This window comes from Emydura macquarii, unplaced genomic scaffold (assembly GCF_026122565.2).
Source record: "Emydura macquarii macquarii isolate MOO-44397 ecotype Brisbane River unplaced genomic scaffold, CSIRO-AGI_Emac_v2 contig_71, whole genome shotgun sequence".
NCBI classification, from domain to species: Eukaryota; Metazoa; Chordata; order Testudines; family Chelidae; genus Emydura; species Emydura macquarii.
The window spans coordinates 689,668-715,346 of NW_027130208.1; the positions used below are offsets into that span (position 1 = coordinate 689,668).

Here is a 25,679-nt window from a genome sequence, read left to right on the forward strand (position 1 = left end):
AATGGGGGGTACCAGGCTGGGGGGGGGCTGCAGGGAGTAGCGGGAATGGGGGGTTATGGGGGGCGCAGGGGGCGCCGGGCTATGGGGGGCTGCGGGGAGTAGCGGGAATGGGGGGTGCAGGACTATGGGGGCACCAGTCGGGGGGGCTATGGGGGGTGCAGGGCTCCGGGGGGTCTGCGGGGCACAGCGGGGCGCGGGGGGGCCGCGCGGGACCGAGGGTCGTTTCCGGGTCGCAGGGGCCCTCCCGCGGCGGATCCAAGGAGACGGCGCCGCTCGGCGGGGCGGCCGGTACCACTGACAAGGCCGCAGGGGGGCGGGAGGCTGCAGCACTTCCGGCGCCTCAACGCTATCGCCCCCGTCTCTCGGTCGCCCGCCTCTTCCGGCCCCCGCACCGCACGGCGGCTATCGCCCCGCCCCCTTGGCTGGGCGCCACGCAGAGCCCCCGCCCTATTCGCTGGGCGCTCCCCTGAGGCCTCTTCCCATTGGCTCAACAGTCTATCCGTTCCCTATTATGGAAGCAGCGACCGGTATGTACCAAGTCCGGGATGCGGGGGAGGAGGAATCCCCTCCCAGGCCCCTCGCTGACAGCGGGGCCGCGGCGCCTGAGCGCTCCCCCTCCTCCGCGGGCTGGCGGTGTGCGGGGTCGGCGCGTCCGGTCTCGTTCCCGTGCAGGGGGGAGGCTCGGACGAGCGACCCCCGCGGGCGGTAATGGAACGGGCCGCCCGTCCCGGAAGAGAGGCGCCGCCTGCGCCTGCGCCAGCCACTTCCGCTTCCTGGGAGCCGCTGGACGGACCGGACCGAAGCCGCCGCCATGGTCGGGCCCGGCCGGGCGGGGGGCAGCGCGGGCGGGGCGGAGGGGGGGGGTCCGGACCGGACCGGACCGGGGGGGGGGCGGGGCCGGTGGCGGGCTCGGGCCGGGCGGGGCCCTGCGCGCGCTGACCTCCCCGCTCCCCGCAGACCGCCACGCTGCGCCCCTACCTGAACGCGGTGCGCGCCACGCTGCAGGCCGCGCTCTGCCTGGAGAACTTCTCCTCGCAGGTGGTGGAGCGGCACAACAAGCCGGAGGTGGAAGTCAGGTACGGGCCGCGGGCGGGGCGGGCCGCGGGCGGGGCGGGGTGGGGGAGGGGTAATGGGGGGGGCTCGGCGTTTGCGGGGGCAGCCCTGCCTGGCTTGGCCGCCTCGGGCCTGGAGCCCGTCCCAGCAGCGGAAGCAGCGGGGGAGGGGCGGGCGGGGGGTCTTGGCTGCTTGCTCGGGGCCCGTGGGGCTCCGCTCCAGAGAATCACACCGGCTGGTGCAGCAGGAGCCGCTTCCTAGTAATCGGTTCCAGCCAGCCCCAGCCCCCCAGCCATCTGCCCCTTCTCCCCAAGCTGCTCCCAACCCGCTCAGCCCTTCTCCGCCCTGCATTAGAGTCCGGCTCTTCTCCGGGCCCAGCCGGCGGAACGGACTCTCCCAACCACCCCCCTTCCTCACGCCCAACCTGGCATCGCCCCCAGCCCCCGGAGTTGATGCATTGCCCCGTAGAGCAGTTGCCAGGAGAGTCCTGCTCCGCCAGCCCTGCATCCCTGGGTGGAGCATGCTCCGTGCAGACAAACGTTTTGCAGAACTTAGCTCGTGAAGTCTAGAGGTCTTCATGCAGCATGGGTAAACGGAGAGTTTCAAAGGCATGGCCAGTTTTCCCCAGTAACAGGGGCACCTCCCTGACTGGAATTAAACGTTTTGTCATGAAATATGCATGTGTGTGTACTTGAGGAAAGCAACCTCTGCTCAGCAGACAGGTGAGTTGTGGGAATGCTGTGCGGGAGGCTTAGGCCTTGTCGTCCTAGCCCATTTCCTGGTTATGGAACCCTCCGTGTTACTCTGCTCAGGCGTTTCTTCAGTTTACCTTTAGCCCCTTCCCAGGAGACAGATGCTAAGGTGAAGTGAGCCCTTGTGAGTGGGGAATGGTGCCCACATGGAGGCTGCCCCAGGATAACAGATAGATAGAGGTGAATTTAAATCATTGTTTATACTAAGAACATGTTCCCATGTAGCAAAGCCTCACACAGCCCTTTCCAGGCAAGGCATATTTTTCTTTTCCCCCTCTGCCATGCCACCGGCTACAGCTAAGGGTCGTGCCCCACTCGTCTGCTTGTTGGTCTGTGTGTGATATGAGTTTGTCTAGCTCCTAGTGCAGGGCCCCACACAGACAAGCCACTTCTGGCACAATTGACACTAATTAGCCACTTGGTCAGACCCATCAGGGAAACTGAGGACTTGATGGACCCAGGAGGCTTGTGGGCGTCTCCAAGATGAGACCTATTGGCAGGGGTGGCGCTGTTCATGCAGAACCTTTCAGGAGGCAGGAGCTTCAGTCCCCTGGGCTATACATCTGGCACAGCACTATGCACAAAAGTGCAAGCGTCTGTATTGAAATGAGGTTGTTATGCTTCCCCAGCCACAAGTGGCTAGGTGAGAGAAACACTCCCTGGTGGGTGACTGCCCCTCATGGCATGCACGTGCCGTGGGCTGGCAGGTGCTCCCTGCTCCATTGGTGCTGATGTCTTTCCTTGGGTTTGCAGGAGTAGCAAAGAGCTGCTGTTGCAGCCGGTGATCATCAGCAGGAATGAGAAAGAGAAGGTTCTGATCGAGGGGTCCATCAACTCAGTGAGAGTCAGCATTGCAGTGAAACAGGTGAGCCCATGGGGGGCTGGGTCCAGAGCTGGAGCTGAGGGAAAGTGTTGGTGACTTGGTGAAGCCTGACTTCCCTTCCTTCCCCTTTTCAGGCTGACGAGATCGAGAAGATCCTGTGCCACAAATTCATGCGCTTCATGATGATGAGGGCTGAGAACTTCTTCATCCTGCGCAGGAAGCCCGTGGAGGTGAGATGCCTGTGGGGGAGGGCAAACCCTGCATGGTGCAAGGCAGCAACATGTCCCCTTGCCCGCTTCGGCAGCACCAAGCAGCCCCAGTGCAGAACAGCAGGCAGGGCAACAGGGCTGCTTTGGTGCTGCTCACTTCCCCCTTCCTCTCCCCCCCAGGGCTATGACATCAGCTTCCTGATCACAAACTTCCACACGGAGCAGATGTACAAGCACAAGCTAGTGGACTTTGTGATCCATTTCATGGAAGAGATTGACAAGGAGATCAGTGAGATGAAGCTGTCTGTCAACGCCAGGGCTCGCATCGTGGCGGAGGAGTTCCTCAAGAACGTGAGGCTCCCTAGGCAGGGGAACAGCTGCTTCCTTCCCCTCCCCACTGCAGGAAGGGGCTTGTGGGAAGCCTGTTACTGACCAGGGAGAGCTTTGGGGGTAACATCTAGACAAAGGTGCCCTAAGCCCAGCAGGCCCCTCAGAGACATGGAAACCAGGCCTTAAAGTGATTCACTGGTTCCAGGCCTACTTCTGAACCCCCTGGTTTGTCCCCACTGTTGGTTCCTGCTGGCTGAGTGTGGGGAGGGGGTGCTTAGATTGCGAGATCCAGCCTGAGCACATTTCCTTTAGAGGGCTTTGCAAAGGGCCACAAGGAGGCCTGTTTGGGTCTCCTGGCTCTGACCCTTAAAAAAGGTCTGGTTAGAATACAGACAGTCTCGTGTATGAGGGTCTCTGCCTGGGGGATGTCATGGTGCGGGGAGGAGTGAAGGTACAAAATAGGTAGGAATGACAGAATAGGTCCCATTGGTGGGGCGTGGCACCATATGTGAAAGAGAGCATAGAGTCAAGTATAGTAAAAATGTAAATTAATCAAACTGCCATTGAATCTCTGTGGATAGAAATGCCATGCTTGAATAATAAGAGTTTAGCAGTAGGAATATACTACCAACCACCTGACCAGGATGGTGATGGGGACTGAAATGCTCAGGGAGATTAGAGAGGCTACCAAAACACAGCCCAATAATAATGGGCGATTTCAACTATCCCCATATTGACTGGGTACATGTCATCTCAGGACAGGATGCAGAGAGAACGTTTCTAGACTCCATTAATGGCTGTTTCTTGGAACAGCTAGTCCTGGAACCCACAAGGGGAGAGGCGATTCCTAATTTAGACCGGAATGGCACATAGGATCTGGTCCAAGAGGAGAATGTAGCTGAATTGCTTGGTAATACCAACCATAATGTAATAAAAATAACATCCTTATAGAAGAGGAAAATACCAAAGAAATGCACCTCAGTTTGAACTTCAAAAAGGGGAACTACACAAAAATGAGGAAGCTAGTTAAACAGAAATAAAAAGGAACAGTCATAATAGAGGCACAGACTAAAAGCATATCCCAAATAAAAGAACTGTTTAAGAGGACCAAAAAAAGTCACCATGGCTAAACAGAGTAAAAGAGGTGGTTAGAGACAAAAAGACATCTTTAAAAATGAAGTCAAATCCTACTGAGGAAAATAGAAAGGAGCATAGACTCTGGCAAGTCAAGTGTAAAAGTTTTTTGGCATGCCTAATTATAGAATTTTTAAGTGCAACTAGCAAAAGAGACAAATAGCAAAAGTACATCAGAAGCAGGGATCCTGCCAAACAGTCAGTGGGGCCACTGAACAGTAGAGGTGCTAAAGGAGCTCTCAAGGAAGGTAATGCCGTTGCAAAGAAGATACATGCATCGGTTTTTCCCTGCAGAAAACGTGAGGCAGATTCCCACACCTGAGCCATTCTTTTTAGGTGACAGATCTGAGGAACTGCCCCACATTGAGGTATCCGTAGAGGAGGCTTTGGAACAAACTGATATATTAAACAGTAATAAGTCACCAGGATCAGATGGTATCCACCCCAAGAGTTCTGAAGGAACTAAAATTTAAAATTGCAGAAATACTAACTCTGGTATGCAACCGATTGCTTAAATCAGCCTCTCTGCCAGATGACTGGCAGGTAGCTAATGTGATGCAGATTTTTAAAAAATGTCTCCAGAGGCAATCCTGGCAATTAAAGGAAGGCTTAGCAGCCTGTATTATCTGGCAAAGTGTTGAATCTATAGTAAAGAACAGAATTATTAGGCACATAGATAAGTATGGTATGTTGGGGAAGAGTCAATCCAGATTTTGTAAAGGGAAATCATGCCTCACCAATCTGTTAAAGTCTTTCAGGGGGTCAACTAATGTGGACAAGGGTGATCCAATCAATCTAGTGTACTTGGTGAGGGATTTTGTCAAAGGCTTTTTTCATCCAAAGGCTCTTAAAGTAAGGCGTCAACATGGGATAAGAGGGAATTCCTCTCATGGATCAGTAACTGGTTAATAGGAAATCAAGAATAAGAATAAATGGTCAGTTTTTACCATAGAGAGCAGGATCCCCAAGAATCTGTAGTGGGACCAGTGCTGTTTAATATATTCATATATTATCTGGAAAAAGAGTAAGCAGTGTATACTAAATTAGTCAAGTCCAAAGCAGACTGCGAAGAGTTACAAAGGGAGCTCAAAAATTGAGTGACTGGGCAACAAGATGGCAGATGAAATTCAGTGTTAAGGGCAAAATAATCTCAGCTATGCATACAGAATGATGGCATGTAATTTATCTGTGACCACTCAAGGAAGATCTTGGACAGTTCTCTGAACACATCTGCTCACTGTGCAGCAGGAATCAGAAAAGCTAACAATGGCTACAAGCCATTAGGAAATGGGATAGATAGCAAAACAGAAAATATCACAATGCCACTATATAAACCCCTGGGACACCCACCCCTTGAATACTGTGTGCAGGTCTGGTCACCCCATCTCAAAAGAGATTTGAATGGGAAAAAGTACAGAGAAGGGCTACAACGATTAGATGTCTGGAACAGCTTCCATATGAGGAGAGATTAAAAAGAGTGCGACTGTTCAGCCCTGGAAAAAGACTATTGAAGGGAGATATGACAGAGGTCTATAAAACCATGAGTGGTCTGATGAAAGTGAATAAGGAAGTGTTATTTACCCCTTCACATACCACAAGAAGCCAGGGTCACTGAAGGAAATTAATAGGCAGCAGGTTTAAAACCAACACAAGGAAGTACTTCTTCACACAACACACAATCAACCTGTGGAACTCATTGCCATGGGATGTTGTAAAGGCCAAAAGTATGAAGGGGTTCAAAAAAAGAATTAGATAAGTTCATTGATGGACCTATCCTCCATGGCCATTAGCCAAGATAGTGAGGGATGGAACTCCGTGTTCTGGGTGTCCCTAAACCTCTGACTGCCCAAAGCTGGGACTGGCTGATGGGATGGATAATTGATTGCCCTGTTGTGTGAACTCTGAAGCATCTGGCACTGGCTATTGTTGATGGGGCTAGATGGACCATTGGTCTGACCCAGTATGGCTATTCTTATTCTCCTATGACCTGCAGGGGTCTGCCTGGAGGGGGCATGGTGTGGGGAGGGCTGAGGGTCTGCTTGGAGCGTGGCATGGGGAGGGGTGAAGGCCCCTGCTGGAGAGGGAGTTAAATGGAGGTGCAGCATGATAGATGGCTCCTGCAGGGATGTGAGTTGGGTGGGGCTGGCTCAGCAGAACTAAACAGCAGGTTTCACTGTGCTCTAAGGTTGGTAGCTCAGCCTCCCCAAGCAGAGATGCGCAGTGAGAAGTGGCCGTCCTGACAGCACAGCTCCTGCCTTCCTGTGCTCGGTGAGCAGTGTCAGACTCTGGGATCTGTCATCCCCCTGCAGTGAGGAGGAGGGCAGCCTGACTCCAGCACTTTATGCAGATTCAGTGTAGCTTGCGGGGCCCTGGGCTGGGGGTGTGGCTGGGAAGATGCACGCTCGCACAGGGACTAATGGGCACCTGCCTGTCTGTCTTTGTTTCTTCCTTCCAGTTTTAAACCGTGGCGCTGGACTCCACAGCTCAGGTTCTCATTCTCTCCTGCATCTGCACAGCTGCCTGGCTGGGGCTGGGGTGGGCCTGGGCCTGGGCCTGGGCCTTGCTATCTGGAAGAGATGAGAAGCAATCAGATCTTCGGGAGCTGTCCAAGTGGAATGTACATTGTGTTCTCCACCGTCCCAGGGGAAGGGGAGGGGGCGAGGGCGAGTTAATGTCTGGAAATGAACTCTGTGCTTGTATGAGACTGTCAACCCCATCTTTTGTGTACATGACTAACCGCTGCTGTAATTGTCAGGCGCTGGGGGCGGAGGGAGCTGGGGCTGCTTCCGCCCTGGACCCCAGGAGCACTTACTGTCGTCCGGCTGGCGCCCGCATGCAGTGCTTGCTCAAGGCCATGCCCGCTCAGCTAGCAGCCCCCTGCGACCAGCAGCTGTCCACCAGCTGTACATGCAGGCGCTGCACGGTGGGCACTGAATCCCAGCTGTGAGCTGCCGGCAGGTGCAGGCCTAGAGCGGCTGGCCTGGGGGAGGCAGCAGCCTTCTCCTGTGTGTGGGGCCTGGAGCCCTCCGCCTCCTCTCCACAGCCGCCCTGCTGCTGGGTTTCCTGCTGCGGCGGTGGGGGCTCTGGGGTGATGCACCCCCAACCGCAGGGCTGCACCGAGTGACCTGCAGGGCGGTCAGCGCTGCTCCTAGGGTGGAGGGGGCCTCATGCCCCCCGCCCTCCTTCAGCCCCTGGGCCAGGAGGAGGCAGCGCGGGGCCGGCCTGGCCTGGCCCGGCCCGTTCTCGGGGGGCCCGGCCCGTTCTCGGGGCGCTCGGCCCGGCTGGCCGCTGTCGGGCCCCGCGGTCCGGCACTTGCTGTTTCTTGCTCTGCCGCTTCCCCATTAAAGGCTTGGCGCGACCCGCGGCTGCAGCGTTCTTGGGGGGCACGTGCTGCGCGCGGGGGGGGGGGGGGGACGTCTCCAGCCCAGCCCCTCCCTGACGTCACAGGGGCCGGGCGCAGCCCCAGCCCAGGCCGTCGCCATGGAGACGCCCGGTCCCAACACAGCCGGGCGGGCGCGCGGAGCAGCTGGCGCGGGGTAGGAACGGGGGGGGGGGATCGGCGGGGCGATGGGGGGCAGGGGGATATGGGGGGTCGGGGTGCTGGGGGATCGGCGGGGCGATGGGGGGCAGGGGGATATGGGGGGTCGGGGTGCTGGGGGATCGGCGGGGCGATGGGGGGCAGGGGGATATGGGGGGTCGGGGTGCTGGGGGATCGGCGGGGCGATGGGGGGCAGGGGGCTATGGGGGATATGGGGGGTCGGGGTGCTGGGGGTCGGGGTGGGGGGCAGGGGGATGGGGGGTCGGGGTGCTGGGGGATCGGCGGGGCGATGGGGGGCAGGGGACGTCTGGGGGATATGGGGGGTCGGGGTGCTGGGGGGCGGCTGGGGGATCGGCTGGGCGATGGGGGGCAGGGGTGATGTGGGGAGCATGCGGCTGGCTCCTGGGGTTCGCCGGCTAAACGGGAAGGCGCAGGCTCTGCTGGTCCCCGCCCCGCTGCCCGGTGGGGGGCTGGCCCCGGTGGGGGGCTGGGCGGCAAGTCCCTCGTTCAGGCCCCACGTGCGCTGCGGGCTCGGCCGGGGCCGGGGGCTGCTCGGGGCCGAGCCGGGCTGGCTCCTCGCTCTCGGCCGCCCGTGGGCAGGCGGCTTTGGGCCGCAGCAGCGCTGGGCTCGGCCCGGTCCCGGGGAGCCGCCGGGAGGACGCGGCAGGGTCTCAGCACGGCCGTGGGGAGCGGCGATGGGGCTGGGCTCCGCCGTGGGTCTGCAGCAGGCGCAGCTGCCCAGCTCGCTGTCGCTCTCAGGTGGCGGGGCGCTGAGCCATGCTGGTGGAGCCGGACCTGCGCAGAGAGCAGGGGGCCCCATGGATCCGCAGGTGAGGGGCCGGGAGGGAGGGAGCCCCGGGGCGGGGCTGCGTGGGGCAAGCAGCGATGGCACGAGCGATGCCTGGCGCGGGCACTGGGGGTCACTCTGCCGCCCGGGGGCTGTCTGCTCTTGGGCAGAGCCCCGCCCCGCTGTGTGCCTCAGTTTCCCCGTCTGGAGAAGGGAGAAGGATGCCAGGGCCTGGCCTCAGGGTGGGTGGCGCTGGCCACACCGAGTGCAGCGCCGTTGATGCTGCTTGTTCGCTTCCCAGCCGAGCCAGGCGCACAGAGCAGGAGCCGGCAGTGACGGCGGCAGGGAGAGGAGGTCTGAAGGAGGTGAGACAGCTGGTCCCTCACGCTGCAGGCGCCTGCAAACCCACCTGCATCGTCCCAGGGGCTGCGTGGACGGCCAGCCCGGAAGCCCAGCAGCCGCCCTGGTGATCCCGCTGCCCTGTGGGGCAGGAAGGGCCAGCCCCAGCCATGCCTTGACAGGAGCACAGGACACACCTCTCCCAAACCGGCCTGTACCCTCCTCCAGCCTCCCCTCAGCCAGTGGAGCCTGCTTGGGTGTCATGCCTTGTGGCGGGTCCCGGCCCCGCGGTGCATGCGGGCGCGGGCCCTGACGCACGGCTCTCCTGGCTGACCCTAGGTGCGGAGGGGAAGGCTGACGAAGAGGTAGCTGCTGCTGGGGAGAAGGCAGCTCTGCTCCCTGCCCGCCGCAAGGGCCCTACTGCCCCTGGCCCCAGGAGGCTGCAGCAGGAAGGTAGGAGCCAGCCCTTCTCTCTGCCCTCCCGGCCCCTTTCCTCGGAGGCCCCTTGCTGCTATGGCTCGTCCCTGCAGAGTGACGCCAGGCGTGCAGCACGTGGCCACAGCCTGCCCAAGCCCCGTGGGCTCCCCTGGGATGCGGCACTGGACGCGCGCAAGGTCTGGCACCAGGGCAGAGTGTCCCTGGCCTGGTCCCTGTCCCCAGCCCCGGAGTGAAGCTACAGTCTGGCCAGGGGACCCGTCAGCCTATTCCCCCCATGCTGCCTGCTGGGTGGGCCTTGCGTCAGCCCACGGCCCTACTGCCTGTCCCAGGAGCCATTCCTCGACACGATCTCCCCAGAGCTGGCACCACGGGGGTCATTGCCCCATCTGTCGCCCCCCTCCAGCTCCTGGCTGGCCGCACTGCTGGGGAGACCCCCAGTGCCTGGGGGGCCGGGGCCCCGCCACATTAGGAGAAGCAGCAGACAGAGCAAAGTGCGCTGGCCAGGGATCCCCAGGCCGGTCTGGCACCCTGCCAGGTGTGCGGGCAGCAGCAAGGGCTCCGGGGAGCCCCGGGGAGCGGCCAGGCCCTGGGCGGCCTTGCAGAGCTGGCGCTGGGCTCTTCTCCCATTGCAGGGCTCAGCCGGCGCAGCAACAGCAGCGGCTGGCAGCCGCTCAACCCGGAGCGCCTCAAGCAGGCCAGGCTGCACGTGGAGAGAGCTGTCAAGGTGGGGCTGTCCTCGGCCTGCAGTCGGCTCCCCGGGTGTGCCCTCTGCCCGCCCCACCCCTGCAGCCTCCCCGGGGCCCCGTGTGCACCCCCTGCCCACCCCACCCCTGCAGCCTCCCCCTCCCCCTTGACTCAATCCCCCCAGAAAAGTCTCACATGTCCTAAGTCCCTATGTCCTCCCCCCAGAGGCTGGACATGTGCTGGACCCCACGGCCCTGCCACCCCAAAGCCGCCCTCCGCGTCCTTCCCACCCTGAGCTCTCAGGTGTCCCAGCCGTCCCCAGCCCGGATCTCCTGTGGCCCTGCTCCCATTGCCCCGCCCTGAGCCCCTGGGGTGCCTGTCCTGAGTGTCTGTGCTAAGGGGGGGCTGGACCCCGGGTTCCTCCTCTGCGGTGTGGAGCATTCAGCCCCTTCCCTGCCAGCAAAGGAAGATCTTCATGCTGCATGGCCCGTACCCTGTGATCCGGCGTCTGCTGCGCAGCCGGGGCTGGGTGGAGAAGAAGGCCCCCAAGGCGGCCTGCAGATGGGAGCGAGCGCCCGACGGCGAGGAGGAGGGAGACGACAAGGACGTCGCCGAGGAGGGTGAGGGCTGGGCACGTGGCCGGACCAGGCTAAGGGCCCCAGGGCAGAGCTGCTGCCAGCCAGGGGCCGCTCAGGGCTAGGGCTCGGGAGCACGGCCTGGGCCCTGGCCCCACGGAGACTGCGGGGGAACCATGATGCCTTGTTGTGGGGTGACTCCAGATTCTGAGATACTCTCGGCGTGGTCCCCTAGCAGCACCCCGGCCCCGCCACCTCCCCCATCCCGGTCCCCTGGCAGCACCCTGGCCCCGTCGCTTCCCCCATCCCAGTCCCCGGGCAGCACCCCAGCCCCGTCATCTCCCCCATCTCGGTCCCGGGGAGTCTGGGTGCTGTGCAGCCTGGGCCATCAGGTGTGGGCCCATGGCATTGACACTCCGGCCTCCCGCTGGCGCTTGCTCTTCTTCCCCAGAGGAGGAGGGTGAGGAAGAGGAGGAGCAGGATGACGACCCTGACGGCACCTATGACCTCATGGTTAGTTCGGGAGTGGAGGGGCCCAGCCCGCCCCGGCTCCCGGCACACTCAGCGCACTCAGGCCTGGGTGGAGCATCAGGTGTGGGGCTGGGTCGGGTGGGGCTGGGCGTGGGGCTGGGGGTGGTGAAGCCAGAGCCGAGCGTGGGGCGGGGCAGGGCAGGGGCGGTTGAGGCTGGGGCAGAGGGCAGGGTGGGGAAGTCGAGCCGGGGCTGGGCGGATGCTCTTGGTGCTGCGGTGAGGCTGGCCTGGGATTTGCTGGGAGCCGTGACCGTGGCTGCCCCATCCCCGCAGAGCTACTGGGCATGGCAGGGCCCGTCTGCCCTGCAGACCTGGGTGCCCCAACGCTCTGCCCGCTGAGGGCCGGGGCAGGGGAGACCCAGCCCCTCACCTGGCCCCTCCCGTCTGCAGTCACGGCTGGCTCGCAACCAGATGCCCTATTTCATCTGGACAAACCGGCGCGACGCCATCGACTGCCGCTTCCTGGCCAAGGAGCAGGTGATGAACCACTACGCCAGGGCGGGCTCCTTCACCACCAAGGTGAGTGCCAGCCTGCCGGCCCCTCCAGGGCATGGCTCAGCCCGTGGGGCGGGGGCGTGGGGCCCTGTGCAGGGAGCAGGGGCACACATGGCACCTGTGGGGACACGGTACAGGGAGGGGGGATGGTCTGGGGGCCCCCCACCGGGTCAGGGACTGCGTGGCTCTGTGCAGGGAGGGCGGATGGTCTGGGGCCCCCCTGCAGAGTCGGGGGCTCCGTGGCTCTGTGCGGGGGGGGCGCGCTCAGCAGGCTGCTGCAGGACTGCGCTCCCTTCTCCCCCAGGTGGGGCTGTGTCTCAACCTGCGGAACCTGCCCTGGTTCGCCCAGGCCGACGCCGACACCTTCTTCCCCCGCTGCTACCGGCTGGGGGCCGAGGATGAGAAGCAGGCCTTCATTGGTGAGCGCTGCCCTGCCGCTGGGCACATGTTGCCCGGGGGGGGGCAGAGGGCTGCTCCGGGGAGGGGGCTCCCCACCTTCCCCAAGCGGCCCCTTCTGCAAACTGAGCCATTGCCCTGAAGCTCCAGCCTCCTTTGCCCCTCCCGGCTGTGCCCCCGTGTCCCCTCGCTCCATGGCCTGTGCCCCAGCGGTGTGACGGTGACGCCGCCTCTCTCTCTCGCAGAGGATTTCCGGCTCACCGCCGCCCGGGGCATCCTCAAGGTGGTGGTGAAAAGGTACAGGAGTGCGGCTGCCAGGGGGGCTGGGGCAGCCTCCAGTGCACAGGGGCCCCTGAAGGCCGGGGCGCCCCCAGGTAGGTGCTGGGCAGGAGCGCTGACAGCATGGGGCCCTGACGGGTCCGGCCGAGGGAGCAGGGTGCTATGGGGTGGGGCTGTGAAGGGGACCTGGGCTGTGGGAGCACCATGGGGAGTCCTGAAGGGACTGGGGCCATGCCCCAGGTTAGCACGTGGCTTCCCGCTGCCCTACGCACTCAGCCTAGCCAGGGACTCCCCACTGCCATCCCCACACACGTGCTCCATGCTGCGCTGGCCGGGACGGCGGTGGGCCGCGGGGAGAAGGCCAGGCGAGCAGGGTTATGCGTTGGAGCATGGGGGGAAATGGGGCTGCAGCTGGCAGAGGTGGGTGCAGACTCCAGGGGATGGGCAAGTGCTCTGCCCCGCCCGTGGGGAGTGTCCCGGCCATGCAGTGCCCCCAGCCCACAGGCTGCCCTCCCCAGCTCCTCGCCCTGCCCCCCATTGCAGAGTCCCTGCAGGGAACCGGCGCAAAGAAGAGCAGCGCCCTGCCCCCACAGCTCATCGAGACAGCCCTGCAGGCCTGCGAGGAGCACCTGAGCAGCATGAAGCATCAGGATATCGACAGGGAGGCCGAATCCCTGCTGCACAGGCCGGGGGCGGGCTGGGAGGGGCTCCTGCAGGGCTACTACCAGCTGATTCAGTAAGTGCGGCAGGGGCTCTGCCAGGGCGTGTGGCTGGGGGCTCAGCCCGTGCCCGCCCCTGCTCTGAGCTGGGGTGTCTGACTGCAGCGAAGGGGCACTGCTGGAGCAGCTGGGCTCCCACGTGGAGCAGTGTGAAAACGTCCTGCAGCGCCTAGCGGAGGTGATTCCACAGCTGGAGATGGAGGGGGACCGGAACATCTGGATTGTGAAGCCAGGCGCCAAGTCCCGGGGCAGAGGTAAGGCCCGGTCCTGCCCGCTGTGGGAAGTGGGGACAGCCCCTCTTGCCCTGCCGCATTCGGGAAGTGCCTGGCCAAAGCCAGGAGGCCCGATCTGACCTGCAGATGGCTGCAATCTGAGCCTGAGACACCAGCAGAGCCATGGGGTGGCCCAGGCCCCACCCACACACAGCCAGCGGGGCAGAGAGAGCATCTGATGCCAGCCCTGTGCTTCGCTGGGAGGCGTCCTGGCCAGACGCCAGTGCGGCTCAGTCACCGGGGAGCCCTGGCCGCAGCCTGGCCCGGAGCTGGGTGGGTTTGTTCTAGCTGGGTCTGCAGGGCAGGCACGTGGGCAGCGAGGAAAGGGGCGGCTCCACCCTCCACACGCAGGCGGGGCCCTGGCCTGTGCCGTGCCGCCCACAGGGATCATCTGCATGGACCGCCTGGAGGAGATGCTGAAGCTGGTGGACTGCGACCCCATGATCGTGAAGGATGGCAAGTGGGTGGTGCAGAAATACATCGAGAGACCCCTGCTCATCCACGGCACCAAGTTCGACCTGCGGCAGTGGTTCCTGGTGACCGACTGGAACCCACTGACCGTCTGGTTCTACCGCGACAGCTACGTCCGCTTCTCCACCCAGCCCTTCTCCCTGCGCAACCTGGACACGTAAGTGCGTGGCGGGGGGCCGGGGTCTCAGCAGGCCCAGCCCTGTCTCGGCTGGCATTGGCCCTCCCCGGTGCAGGGCGGTGCCCCAGGCAGGCAGTCCTGCCCTGCTGCGCTCAGGCAGGGGCCGGGCCGCGTGTGGGCACTGAGCCCGTTTCTCTTGGTCCCAGCTCCATCCACCTGTGCAATAACTCCATCCAGAGGCACTACGAGAACTCGCTGAGCCGCCACCCCCAGCTGCCCCCCGACAACATGTGGGCAGCGCAGCAGTTCCAGGCCCACCTGCGGCAGGCGGGGGCGGTGGATGCCTGGCAGGACGTGATTGTCCCGGGCATGAAGGCGGCCATCATCCACGCCATGCAGACCGCCCAGGACGTGGTGGAGTTCCGCAAGAGCAGCTTCGAGCTCTACGGCGCAGATTTCATGTTCGGGGAGAACTTCCAGCCCTGGCTGATCGAGATCAACGCCAGCCCCACCATGGCGGCCTCCACGGCCGTGACCAGCCGGCTGTGCGCCAGCGTGCAGGAGGACACGCTCCGCGTGGTCATTGACCGCAGGCATGACCGCGCCTGCCACACCGGCGCCTTTGAGCTCATCTACAAGCAGGTGAGTCCCATGCCGCCCCTCACGGGGGGGCCCTGACAGTGCCCTGGGGGAGCCCGGCCCCACGGAGCGGCTGAGCTGGGGGGGGACCCTGAGAATGCCCTGGGGGAGCCTGGCCCCACGGAGCGGCTGAGCGGGAGGCCCCGGAAGGCCCCAGTAGGCACTGCACAGCAGGGCTTCAGCTCTGCGTCCCAGCCTAGCGACCCCAGGCCACTGAGCCGGCTTTGGCTCGCAGCTGGCGCAGACCGCCTGGCTTTGGCTGGAGCAGCAGACACGGGCAGGGAGTGAAGCTGCAGCAGCGTGGGCAGGCCTGGAGCAGAGCTGGGAGCGCCCCGACAGACACGCCCCGGAGCCGGGCTGCCCCTGCTCACCCGCGGGGACCGGTGCAGGTGCCACTGACCCATCCTGGCACACACACAGCTGCACTCTGGTGCAGAGCAGCCCCCAGGAATGGGCACGCTGCTGTGGGGGCACTCTCCCCTCGGAGGCAGTGCTGCCCCCCAGAATGCCCCCGTCAGCTGCAGAGGCCGTTCACGCCTCTTCACTGCTGTGCACAGCGGCCACGCTCCACCCCAGCACTGGGCGTGGCGTTGGGGGGCTTTTCCCTGCCCCTTCCCAGGGTGGCAGAGCATCTGGCGGCCCAGCCCAGGGGCCCCGAGCTCATGAAAGGCCGCACCCAGCCCACGAGGGCGCCGGTGCCCCAGGCCTCCAGCAGCCCCCGGCCTCTGCCGTCCCCTGGGCTGGGCCGAGCGCTCTCCTGCCTTCTCCCGCAGGCTGCCGTTGATGTGCCCCAGTACGTGGGAATCAGCCTGCTGGTGGAAGGAGCCACTGTCAAGAAGCCACGGCCTGCAAACCAGAGAGTCTCCCCGGGCGCCAGCCCCAGGCCGGGGCCCGGCGCACCCGGCTGCCCGCAGCCTGCCCCTGCCCTGCAGCAGCTCCAGGCACTCGCCCAGAGCCCGGCGCCCAGGCCCAGGGCCCCACAGCTCACCAAGGCTGCTGGGCTCCCCGCGCCCGGGGAAGCGGCAGTCAGCGGCAAGGAGAACAGAGCCAGGGCGCTGGGGGCCGGCCCGGGGGCCGCCCCTGCTGCAGGCAGCGGGCTGAAGCTGCCCAGCAAGCTGCCAGCAGAGCCGGGCAAGAAGAGGCTGTGGGACCTGCACCGCGCAGCCGCCTCCCTGCTGGGGGACAAGCTGGTGTCGCTGCGCCAGCCCAGGCTGTGCCCCAAGTGCAGTGCCCGGGTGCCAGCCACCTGCCCCAGGGCACCCCCACGGCTCCGCCTGCACCCCAGCAAGGTCGGCGGCCCGAAGGGGCAGCCGCGGACGCCAGCCCGGCAGCCAGGGAGGGAGCTGCAGCTGCACGTGCGGGACTTCTGCACCTTCCCCCTGGCCTGCGGGCACGCGGCCTGCCCCGCTCAGCCGGGCGCTGGCTCGCCAGGAAAGCCCCGTGTGCCAGAGCACTCCTGGGGACACAGCCAGGCCTCGTGGCCAGAGAAGCCCCCAGCTGCTCCTGCCGGGCCCGGCCAGGGGAGTGGCAGGGGCTGGCTGCAGAGAGCCCCCCCGCCAGCCTCTGCCCCCGAGCTCGGGGCCTTTCAAACGTACGTGGTCAGGAGAAGGAAGCAGAAGAGAGACAGGATGTGCAGGTGATGCAGGGAACCGTCCCGGCCGTGCTGTGCAGGCCCTGGGGGCTGCTGGTGGCACGAATCCCCCCCAGGCTGGTGCTGACACCCCGGGCAGTGGCAGGGGAGTCGTGCCAGGGGTTGGGGGCCTCCCCAATAAAGGAGTCGAGAGACGGAGCTGGCCAGTGCGTGACATGGGCAGGGACAGCAGTGGGGGGAGGAGGGAGGCTGGCAGGGACCCTCTGCCCACAGGGAACGGGCCTTCCAGCCAGGTGTGGGGCCGGGGCATGCAGAGTGCTGGCCTGGGGCTGCGTTAAGGGGCGAGTGCAGAGGGGGCTGTAAGGCCAGGTGCAGGCAGAGGCACCTCTGGTCCCACATCTCACACAAGCCCCAGAGGAGCAGCGGTTCCCCCCCCCCACCACCACCCCCCCCTCCCTTGGCACACGTTTTCTGTCCGGGTTTCTCTTCTCTCCACACCTGAGCAACTCAGCTGGGCCCTGGCATGTGCAGCTCTCCTGGGCTGGGGGGAGCAGCTGGGCAGCGCCGTGGGCCGGGAGCTGCCCTGGGCAGGCAGAAGCTGAGCAGGGACAAGCTTTGCCGGACAGCAGCATGGGGTGGGGCACGGCAGCGGCTAGGACACCTCCTCCTGCTGGGGGACATTCAAGGGCTCCAGACCCCTCCTCGCAGATGAAGTAGGTCAGACTGTTGCCAGCGCAGGCACCCTCAGCGCACCTGTTCTGCCGGAGCAGGCAGACGCCGCCCTTCTCCCTGGGCTGGAGGATCCACCCGGGCACGTGGCTCACTCCAAATACACCGAGGTGCCCAGTGACCCAGCAGGGTCCCTACTCTCCCGCAGCTCACCCCAGGAGCTGTGCTGGGAGTGCACACCCCGCAGCTGGGGCCACAGCTGCTTCTCCTTTGCCTGTGAGGACTGGACACCCTGGTCTGGATTCAGTCTGCCCCTCGTGCTGCACGCAAACCCAGGATGTCTGCACTGGCCCCACTGACAAATGCCCCATGGCCCGTGGGCCTCCAGCATTCCGACCCCACAGCCACAAGCGCGGCCCCGTGGCCTGTCCTTGTGGGAGAAGCCCCTGAAGGCCACTCAGAGAGAAGCTGCCTTTCCCAGGGGCTTCTACCGCCTGGCCAGGGACAGGCCTGCAGCATCCAGCAAGCCTGACAGGGCTTGCCTCCAGGCCGGGCCTTGGTCCCCAGCAGGTGAGATTAGCCTGGCTGGGAGGGCCAGCCACCCCCTCTCCGCCCCAGGCCAGCTAAGCCAACCCCTCAGGACAGCCTCGCGCACCAGCAGTGAGAAATTAGCCACTTCCCCCGTGACTCCACTACAGCCGGCAGCTCCTGCAGCCAAGTACTTCACCTGGCCCACGCCCAGTGCTGGGCCCTGGGATCTGCCTCCTGCTGAAACCTCCCCACGTGAAACCCACCCACCTGCTGTGGCGGGCGATTCCCTTCCCTCCCAGGGCCTCTAGCCCCACCCCGCCGGCCCAGGCAGTGCTTCACGCCTGTTTCAAACCAGCCCCAAGACCTCTCCCCCGTCAGATGAGGGGCTGGCGCCACGTGGAGCACAAGTGGGAGAAGGGCTATGCTTTATTCTGTGCCTGCCCTCAGGCCAGCAGCTGGGAGCGGAGGGGCGCCCACTGCCCGGCCTGGCTCTCCTCATCCAGCCAGCTAAGGAGCAGCGGGGGGCACACGCTGGTTTGGTGTGAGCATTGCAATGCAGGCGAGCGGGCAGCCATGAGTGTCCAAGGAGGGGCTGCGGATCCCAGCCACTGGGGAATGCTGAACACCCGTGAAACAGGTGGCCCCAGCAAGGAGACAGAGCAGGACATGGGCTGGCCAGGGAGGCAGAAGGCCCCCGCTGAGGCAGGGATGACAGAGCCAGAGGGAGACACGGGCCAGCCAGGCTGAGAAATGGGGGTGTGGAACGCCGGTACCCGGGGTCTGGTCGAGAGAGGCAGCCCGCAGGAGAGCTAGCACCCCGCCACAGGCACCGCGGGAGTTCCACTCTTTGGGCCATTTACAGACCAGACTGGCTAACGCCCGAGAACTGGTGGAACTGAGCCCAGCACAGACTAGATGGCGCACCATGGGCTATCCTGCCGCACCCCCACGCGGGAGGGAGGAGTCCGGACGCGGCAGCCAAGCGGCACCAGTGCCCTGCACGGAGCCTTCCAGAGAGAGGGGGAAGGGAGCATGTCCACGGCCATTCATCCTTCACGGAGCCCATCCCTGCAGTGACTCCTGCGGGCGAGGTGCAGAGGGGACCCCAGAGCTCCACTAGCAGCATCCCTGCCTGGGGCGTGACTTCTGCTCCTTCCCCCAGTGTGCAATGCCATCTCCCCCAAACAGCCGGGCCTGGCTCTTGCTGCAGTGGGTCCAGCCGGGGGTGACTGTGAGCAGGGCCACTCCAGGGGAGATTGCGAGGTGCGCCCCGTCATGGCACAGCTGGGCACTCAGAGAGTCCTAGCAGGCTGAGTGTCTGGAGGAAGAAGGGCGGAGGCGGCGCAGTGACAACATTGGTCGGAAGAAGCAGCTGGTGCAGGTGGAGATGCAGTGGCAGGCGATGCACCAGCTGCTGAGTGAGGCGCAGCCTGTGGAGCAGCTGCTCACCCAGGACCTGCCAAGAGAGAGGGAGAAATTGGGGCTCAGGAGGCAGGGGTCCAGGAGATACCCCCCTCCCGCAGCATGGCACGGCCCAGGAGATACCCCCCTCCCGCATTGAGGACAAAACTTACCGGGGTTCCGAGGCCATGGCTAAGACTATCCAGTGTTTAGCAGGGATCTGAAACCTCCCACGCCAGGGCTTACACCAGTGTCGAGCTACCAGAGACCAGGCTGAGACCCAGAGCGGGGGCAAACCGTCCCACAGCCGCTGCTGCAGGGGTCGCGCGCCTTCCTCTGCAGCATCCGGTGTTGGACACTAGCTGAACTACGGGCCTCACCCAGCCTGGCCATTCCTATGTTCGCTCACTCAGAGGTGCCCCTCAGTCCTGACCGCGGCCCCTGCTGTCCCAGCCTGGCCCCTCCACAGCAGACCAGGCAAACCGTCCTGCGCCACGGGCTGACCTGGGGACGTGGCGAGTTTGCCGGGCTTTGCACACAGGGCTCAACAGTGATTGGCCGCCCCAGCCGGCGCCGTGAGACTGCAGCACCCCGCCCGCACTGGCAGTGGGCTCCAGGCCAGTGGAGCATGAGCGGAGCGGGGCAGGGACACAGCCCAGTACCTGCGTGTGGGGCACGGCACTCCCCGTGGGCAGCAGGAAGGACTCCCCCAGGACCGTACCCACGCGGGCAGAGTACAGGTGGTCGCCCAGCGCAGGACACAGCAGGAGCGTCAGGTGCACCAGGAGCTGGCTGGGAAAGGCTGTGGCGAGGAGAGGATGGGTTAACGCCGGTTTCCTGCCCCCCCGTCCATGGGCAGCCCCTCTTGTCCAGGTCCCCTCCCCCACAAGGGTGGCAGGAGACACCCCAGTTCATCCCCTCCCTCATCCCCTCCCCCAGCTAGGGCCCACACTGGGCAAGGGCTGCTTATCCAAAGGGGCTCCCCGAGCTGCTGGGGGCGAGACCCAGGGCCCCACTTCCTACCTGTCAGGGGCTGGAGCTGCACGAGGGCACAGCCCGGAGCCGTGGCCAGGACCTCGTAGCGGGTCAAGGTTTTCCTCACTTCCTTCCTCTCCACACTGCGGCGGGACGGGGCGGCCACAGGCACCACCTGCAGCAGAGCAGAGCAGAGCAGAGCCCGCGTTCAGCGCTCACCCTGCTGGGTGGGAGAGGAGGAGCCGCCAGGCCCTGCAGCCACCGCCCCCCGGAGCCCACCGCCCTGGCCCCCATCGGCAGCACCTGAGAGGAAGAACTCCCCAGGCACCCAGCCAAGTTAACTCCTTCCTTACCAGCTGCAGGTCCCCAATCTGCTCCAGCTTCAGTCCTGTGCGGATTTCCCCCTCCATGGCAGCTGGCATGCCGGCAGTGACCGCGCTGGGGGGAGAGAGGTTACGAGGCGACCGCTCCGGGACCACCCCACAGGGGCTGTACTCTCTGGGCTCATGGGGGCCAAAAATGGGAGACGGGTCCCTGCTCCGGAGTCCAGGAGGCCCTGGGCTGTGGGACCGCGCAGCCTCACTCACCAGCATGCAGCCCAGCGCCCCGTTCCGCAGGACGGGGCCCCTCTCGCTCACCGGTAAGTGGCGGGGAGGGTGGGGAAGGGGGAGGAGTCTCGCTCACCGGTAAGTGGCAGGGAGGGCGGGGAAGGCGGGGGAGGAGCCCTCGCTCACCTGCCGTAAGTGGCCCACACCAGGGAGGGCGGGGAAGGGGGGAGGAGTCTCGCTCACCGGTAAGTGGCGGGGGAGCGCCCTGCTCTCCGGAGCTGCGTGAAGAACGTGTGGAGCTGCTGCGTGGCGTCAGGGCAGCTGGAGAGGAGCACGAGGCCGGAGAGCTCCCTGGGGGCAGAGGGGGTGTCAGACAGCGCCAGGGCATGGAGCGTTGCCCAACAGCCGGCGCCGCAGATGAGAACCAGGCGCTGAGCTTAAGGAGAGGCAGCGCCCTGCCCCCAGCGCCTTTCCCTGCCGTACCTGGCCCACACCAGCAACCCCCAACCAAGCAGCACCATCCCCCCTCCCAAGAACCAACCAACCAGAGACTGATCGATTCCAGGGCCAGAGGGGACCCTGGACCTCCTGCAGAGCAGTGCTCCTCAGCCAAGGTACCCATACCCCGGCGGCACGCAGAGATCTTCCAGGGGTACGTCAACTAGTTTTACAACCGATTTATACTTATATGGTCAAAATGAGACAGTCAGCCATTGTTCAGTAAGTGCGCTGTGACACTTCTGCATCTCTAGGTCTGACTTTGTAAGTGAGTACATTTTAAGTGAGGTGAAACTTGGGATCCGCAGGACAAATCAGCCTCCTGCAAGGGGCCCGATAGTCTGGAAAAGCTGAGAGCCACGGCTGTACAGCACAGCCGGAGAACTGCCCCACCACAATCTCTGGAGCAGATCTGTTAGAAAACATCCAGTCCTCACTGAAACGCTGTTGGTGATGCAGACTCCACCACGACCCTGGGGAAGCTGTTCCAACAGTTAATGACCTGCACTGTTAAAAACGTGTACCTCGTTTCCAGTCTGAATTCATCTTGCTTCAGTTTCCAGCCACTGACTCATAGTCGACCTCTCTCTGCTAGACTGAAGAGGCCATTATCTCTACTTGTACCCCTGCAGATACTTACAAACTGTAATCAAGTCACCCGTGACACCCCTTCAGCATGACTACTGATAATTCTGCAGTTCCATCCAGTAATGGATCAATACAGTGTCGGGATTCTTTTTGTTCCTAACAGACTTTAAAAACCCCTTGCTATTAATCAGAAAATCCTAGAAGATGAGGGTTGGAAGGGACCTCAGGAGGTCACATCTAGTCCAAGCCCTGCTCAAAGCTGGACCAGCCCCACTAACTCAGTTATTATTATTGTCCTGAACTCTGCTGACCAGAGACTTCTCCTTGCGTCTCTTTGCTTCCATTGTCAGTGTTCTACAGTTCCTAGCTTCTGATGTACATTCATTACTATCCACAGCCCCTTTCTTCCAGCTGCTACTTTCATAGGTGCTGCTTTTAACCAGCTTGGCCTTCCTCCTGAAGAGGGGCATCTGGGCACCGAGCAGTGTCCTTCCATTCGTCCACTCTTCCATCACATTCTTCCTCCGCCTGATTCGTCTCATGATTCTTTTCAGCTTTGTCAAAATGCCATTTAAAGCATCGAGTGCCCTTCCCTGCCTTCACAGTCCCCTGGCCTCCCCTCCTGTTCCCACCCCAGCCCCAACAACCAACCAACCACCCCCTTCTGTCCCACTGCTGCCCCCCAACAACCACCCATCCACCTTCTTTCCCTGCCTCCCAGGAGCCAATCCCTGACACTTACTTCCCAGCCGCTTTGACCACATGGAGCTCGTCAGGGAGGCTCAACCTCTGGCTCAGATCTGGGAGTAGTGAAACCAAACTCAGCTGCCCTGGTGTGCCTGAGACAGTGACGGGGGAGCCATGAGCATGGAGAGCAGCCGGCCAGACCCCCGAACGCAACGGTTCCTCCTCCTCTCAGGGCTGAGCGTGGCCCGGGGAACACCCCTGCCACCGCCTCCCTCCCTCCCTCAGACCCGGAGTGGATGGACAACAACCCCGCTTCCTCTGTGCAGCCCTGCAGGGAGAACTGCACCCCCAAACACTCACCTGTCACGGCCAGGCCTGGAGGCTTGCTGATGGCCACCAGAGGTCCTGAAACAAAGGAACAAGCTAAGTCGGGGAGGCCAACCAACCCTCACTGCCGCCCTCCACCCCGGCACCTCCCAAACGCGGCCAGCCCCCGCGGGCGGGACAAGGGCAGGGACAAGGGGTAGCTGCACTGCAGGGCCAGGTGGGCAGCGGGGGCCTTCCTGCACGGGACTGGGGGCGCGTTTGGAAATGGGGCCGTGGGGGGGCTGCAGCTGAGCCGGTGCCTGTCCAGCCGGGCAGCAGCGCGTCTCGGGGGGGGCCTGGGAAGGAAAGGGAAATAGGCAGGGGCAGCGCAGCACCGGGCAGCGCTCGCGGCCTGCGTCTGGCCCGTCCCTCCCAGGGCTGCCGGCCCCGCTGCCCCAGGCCACTGCAGCCCGGCCCTGCTCCAGAACTGCAGCCCACAGCCCAGGGCAGCCACGGCCCACGGCAGTGCCCGTCTGCTGCCCCCCACCAGGGCCCAGGGCGGCGCCCAGCCCCCCAACTCTTCTTGGACTAAGGCCAGCCCAGATGCACAGCCACGCACCGCCACCCAAGTCCCGGCCAGGCCCCGCCAGCCTGCCCCCCCTAGGCTGTGCGGGGAGGAGGCTGGGCGTCACTGGGCAGCGCGGTCGGGCTGGTCTCTGCCCCACGCAGCACCCATACCTGCCCGGTGCACCACCGCTGCCTCCAGCAGCCCCAGCAGCTCCTGCCGGCTCCAGGGCCCCCCGGCTCTGTGCAGGGCACCGGCCGCCTGCCTCCCGCGGCCCGGCGGCGTCAGGGGCATCTGGTACCTGCGGGAGGAGTGCGGGGAGCTGGGACCGGGACCGGCCCGCAGGGGGGCAGCCGGGACCCACACCCAGCTCCAGCAACCCTGACACCCCGCAGCCCTGCTGGGGGGCAACCCCCGCACGGACCTCCCCCCACCGAGCAGTCCCCTCCCCCACCGCCCCCTGCACGGACCCTCCCCCACCTCCCCCCCACCGAGCAGTCCCCTCCCCCACCGCCCCCTGCACGGACCCTCCCCCACCGAGCAGTCCCCCTGCACGGACCCCCCCCGCCGAGCAGTCCCCTCCCCCACCGCCCCCTGCACGGACCCTCCCCCCCCAAACCCCCCCCCCGAGCAGTTCCCCTCCCCACCGCCCCCTGGGACCCTCCCACACCGAGCAGTCCCCTCCCCCACCGCCCCCTGCACGGACCCTCCCCCACCGAGCAGTCCCCTCTGCACGGACCCCCCACACCGAGCAGTCCCCCTCTCCCCCCCCCGGGCAGCTCCGCTCCGCTCCCCCCACCGAGCAGCGCCCCCCTCTGCACAAAGCCCCCCGCACAGACCCAGCCCCGCCCCCCTCGCACTCCGCCCCACCCCCACGCACCAGGCCTGGGCGCCGCGGGCCGCGGGGGGGGCGCGGGGGGCCCGGAGTCTGCCCCCCGCGCGGAGAACGAGCCGAGACGCCGCCATGGTGCTGCTGCGCGTGCGCAAAGGGCGGCAGGGCCGGTTCTCTGGCGGGGGGGGGGCAGGTGACTGCACAGCTCAGGCCCTCCCCCCCCCAGGCAGCCCGGGGTCCCTGCGCAGAGGGGGAGCCATGGGGTGGGGGGCAGCACCGCCTGCCAAGGGCTGGCACGGGGGGGGCAGCCCCGCACGTGGGCAGTGCCAGTCTGAGCCCAGCCCGGGAGAACCCACCCCCTGCAGGCGCTCGGTCCCTGCCCCCCAAGGGGGCATCGCAGTCCCCCGGCCTCCCCGAGTCCCAGCGAGCGGCGCCCAGCAGCCCGGCCATGGCCATGGCACCCAGTCTGGGGGGGCTCCAGCAGGGGCTGACTGCCAGCCGGCTGCAGGCTGTTATCGGGGTCCACCTTACGCCCAGCTTGGATACAGGGCCCGGTCAGGTCATCCCCGGCCACCCCAGGGCCACCCCATGTGCATCGGGGCATTTGCCAGCACCCGCTTTGAGCTGCTCTCGCCTGGAGCAGCGCCCGTTGCAGGACGTACGGTATGCACCCAGAGCGGGGCCTCCACAGCCAGACACCGAAGAGGGGGAAGGACACACAGGCCACATCAGTTCTCCAGCAGGCCTGTGGCAGTCGGAGAGCTCCACAAGAAAGAGCGGCACCAGCGTGGGAGCACGCCGGGGCCAGGAGGGGTCCCATGCACTGCACACACTGGTTTGTCCTCCCCCAGCCACGGCAGGGGTCCCACGCAGGACACCAGCCCGGCTTCCACTGGCAGCAATCATACCACGCAGCGCTGGCTGCTAGCAGCAGCTCGTTCCTCAGGGGCCAAGGGCAGCACGCAGGATCCTGCCCATGCAGTTATGCCTCACAGTGAGAACAGTAGCCCCGGGCTTTGCCAGGACCCATGCAGGGAGGGGATTAGCACCTACTCCCCTGGCTATCTGCTGGCATGGAGCTCCCAGCCCAGCACTGGCCTGGCCTGGCCTGACCCTGCCTAGCAGGAGATCACAGCCCTAGGCATGTGGGAGACAGGACCCTGCCCCCTCCCCCCCCCAGGGCTCAACAGCCCAGGTCCCAATGGAGACACCGCAAGGGGCCTGCCTCCCATCATAAGGGCCCCAAATCCAGGGACAGGAGAGCCCATGGCCCCAGGCTCCTACTCCCTGACCAAGGCCCTGCACCCCAGTGTTGGATCATTCCAGGCCCCAATGCTCACACTGGCCAGCCACCACATCTGCCCCAGGCCCAGCACCATGACCCACTCCTGTCACCACACTGGTGCCGTCCTCATCCAGGACGAGCGAGGTGGCATCCACCAGCAACATGGCGGGTGACGGGAGTTGAGCGGGCAGGCGGGATTGACATGACCCTCCAGGGTCTGGTCCTCCCGGACTCGTCTTGTCGAGCAGGTCCAGCAGGCGCTCTGCCACTATGCCTTGCACATGCGCAGCCCCAGTTGCTGATGCAGCAGGGCTGGGCTTTGGGAACAGAACCGGACAGCGGTCGCGGGGTCATGGAGGTGCTCGTTGGCAGCGCTTGCGAGGTACTGGCATTTCTTTGGACGTAACATGAACGCCACGTCTCATCAATTCTAACGTTCCAGGGACTGTTCTAGCCATCCACCTGCAGAATCCTATTGATTGTGGTCATTCTGTGGGGTGAGAGATCCCTGCAGAAGGGAGATCTGCTCTGACCCAGAGCTTCCCAGACTGCACTCTGGGGGCAGGCTGCTTGGAGATGCTAAGAAAGGCTGAGCCGGACGAAGGGGGTTTCCTCCCGTGA

The 25,679-nt window shown here is 64.4% G+C and overlaps 2 protein-coding genes across 3 annotated transcripts; one reads left to right on the forward strand and one right to left on the reverse strand.

Annotated features, from left to right (window-relative positions):
• Positions 1-626: 626 nt before the first annotated feature.
• Positions 627-16,371, forward strand: LOC137147917 (tubulin tyrosine ligase 3-like). The gene is made up of 18 exons (XM_067540337.1): positions 627-814; positions 958-1,076; positions 2,559-2,670; positions 2,763-2,858; positions 3,018-3,188; positions 8,228-8,669; positions 9,305-9,418; positions 10,036-10,127; positions 10,548-10,707; positions 11,114-11,175; positions 11,584-11,712; positions 11,993-12,107; positions 12,330-12,458; positions 12,907-13,099; positions 13,188-13,336; positions 13,739-13,982; positions 14,150-14,585; positions 15,356-16,371. Exons 1-18 carry the CDS (start codon positions 812-814, stop codon positions 16,220-16,222), a joined length of 3,633 nt encoding a protein of 1,210 aa, XP_067396438.1. The 5' UTR covers positions 627-811; the 3' UTR covers positions 16,223-16,371.
• A 269-nt stretch (positions 16,372-16,640) lies between these two features.
• RPUSD3 (RNA pseudouridine synthase D3) lies at positions 16,641-24,792 on the reverse strand. 2 transcript variants are annotated; one of them, XM_067540689.1, is made up of 9 exons: positions 23,822-23,998; positions 23,115-23,242; positions 22,431-22,475; positions 22,126-22,222; positions 20,541-20,648; positions 20,103-20,187; positions 19,798-19,924; positions 19,437-19,576; positions 16,641-18,829 (listed from the first exon to the last, which is right to left on the reverse strand). In XM_067540689.1, the coding sequence occupies exons 1-9, from the start codon at positions 23,905-23,907 to the stop codon at positions 18,647-18,649; spliced, it is 999 nt and encodes a 332-aa protein (XP_067396790.1). In that variant the 5' UTR covers positions 23,908-23,998; the 3' UTR covers positions 16,641-18,646. The 2 variants fall into 2 exon arrangements, with proteins under 2 accessions (XP_067396790.1, XP_067396783.1); XM_067540682.1 differs by lacking the exon at positions 22,126-22,222 and having other exon boundaries at positions 23,822-24,792.
• Positions 24,793-25,679: the final 887 nt, after the last annotated feature.

Coding starts and splice junctions, on each gene's coding strand:
- LOC137147917 (XM_067540337.1), top strand. Junction 1,077..2,558: donor AAGCCGGAGGTGGAAGTCAG/GTACGGGCCGCG, acceptor TTGGGTTTGCAG/GAGTAGCAAAGAGCTGCTGT. Junction 9,419..10,035: donor CAGGAGGCTGCAGCAGGAAG/GTAGGAGCCAGC, acceptor CTCCCATTGCAG/GGCTCAGCCGGCGCAGCAAC.
- RPUSD3 (XM_067540682.1), bottom strand. CDS start 24,229: ATGGCCATGGCCGGGCTGCTGGGCGCCGCTCGCTGGGACTCGGGGAGG. Junction 23,243..23,821: donor GCCCGCGGCGCCCAGGCCTG/GTGCGTGGGGGT, acceptor CTCCTCCCGCAG/GTACCAGATGCCCCTGACGC. Junction 18,830..19,436: donor GTGCCGTGCCCCACACGCAG/GTACTGGGCTGT, acceptor CTCTCTTGGCAG/GTCCTGGGTGAGCAGCTGCT.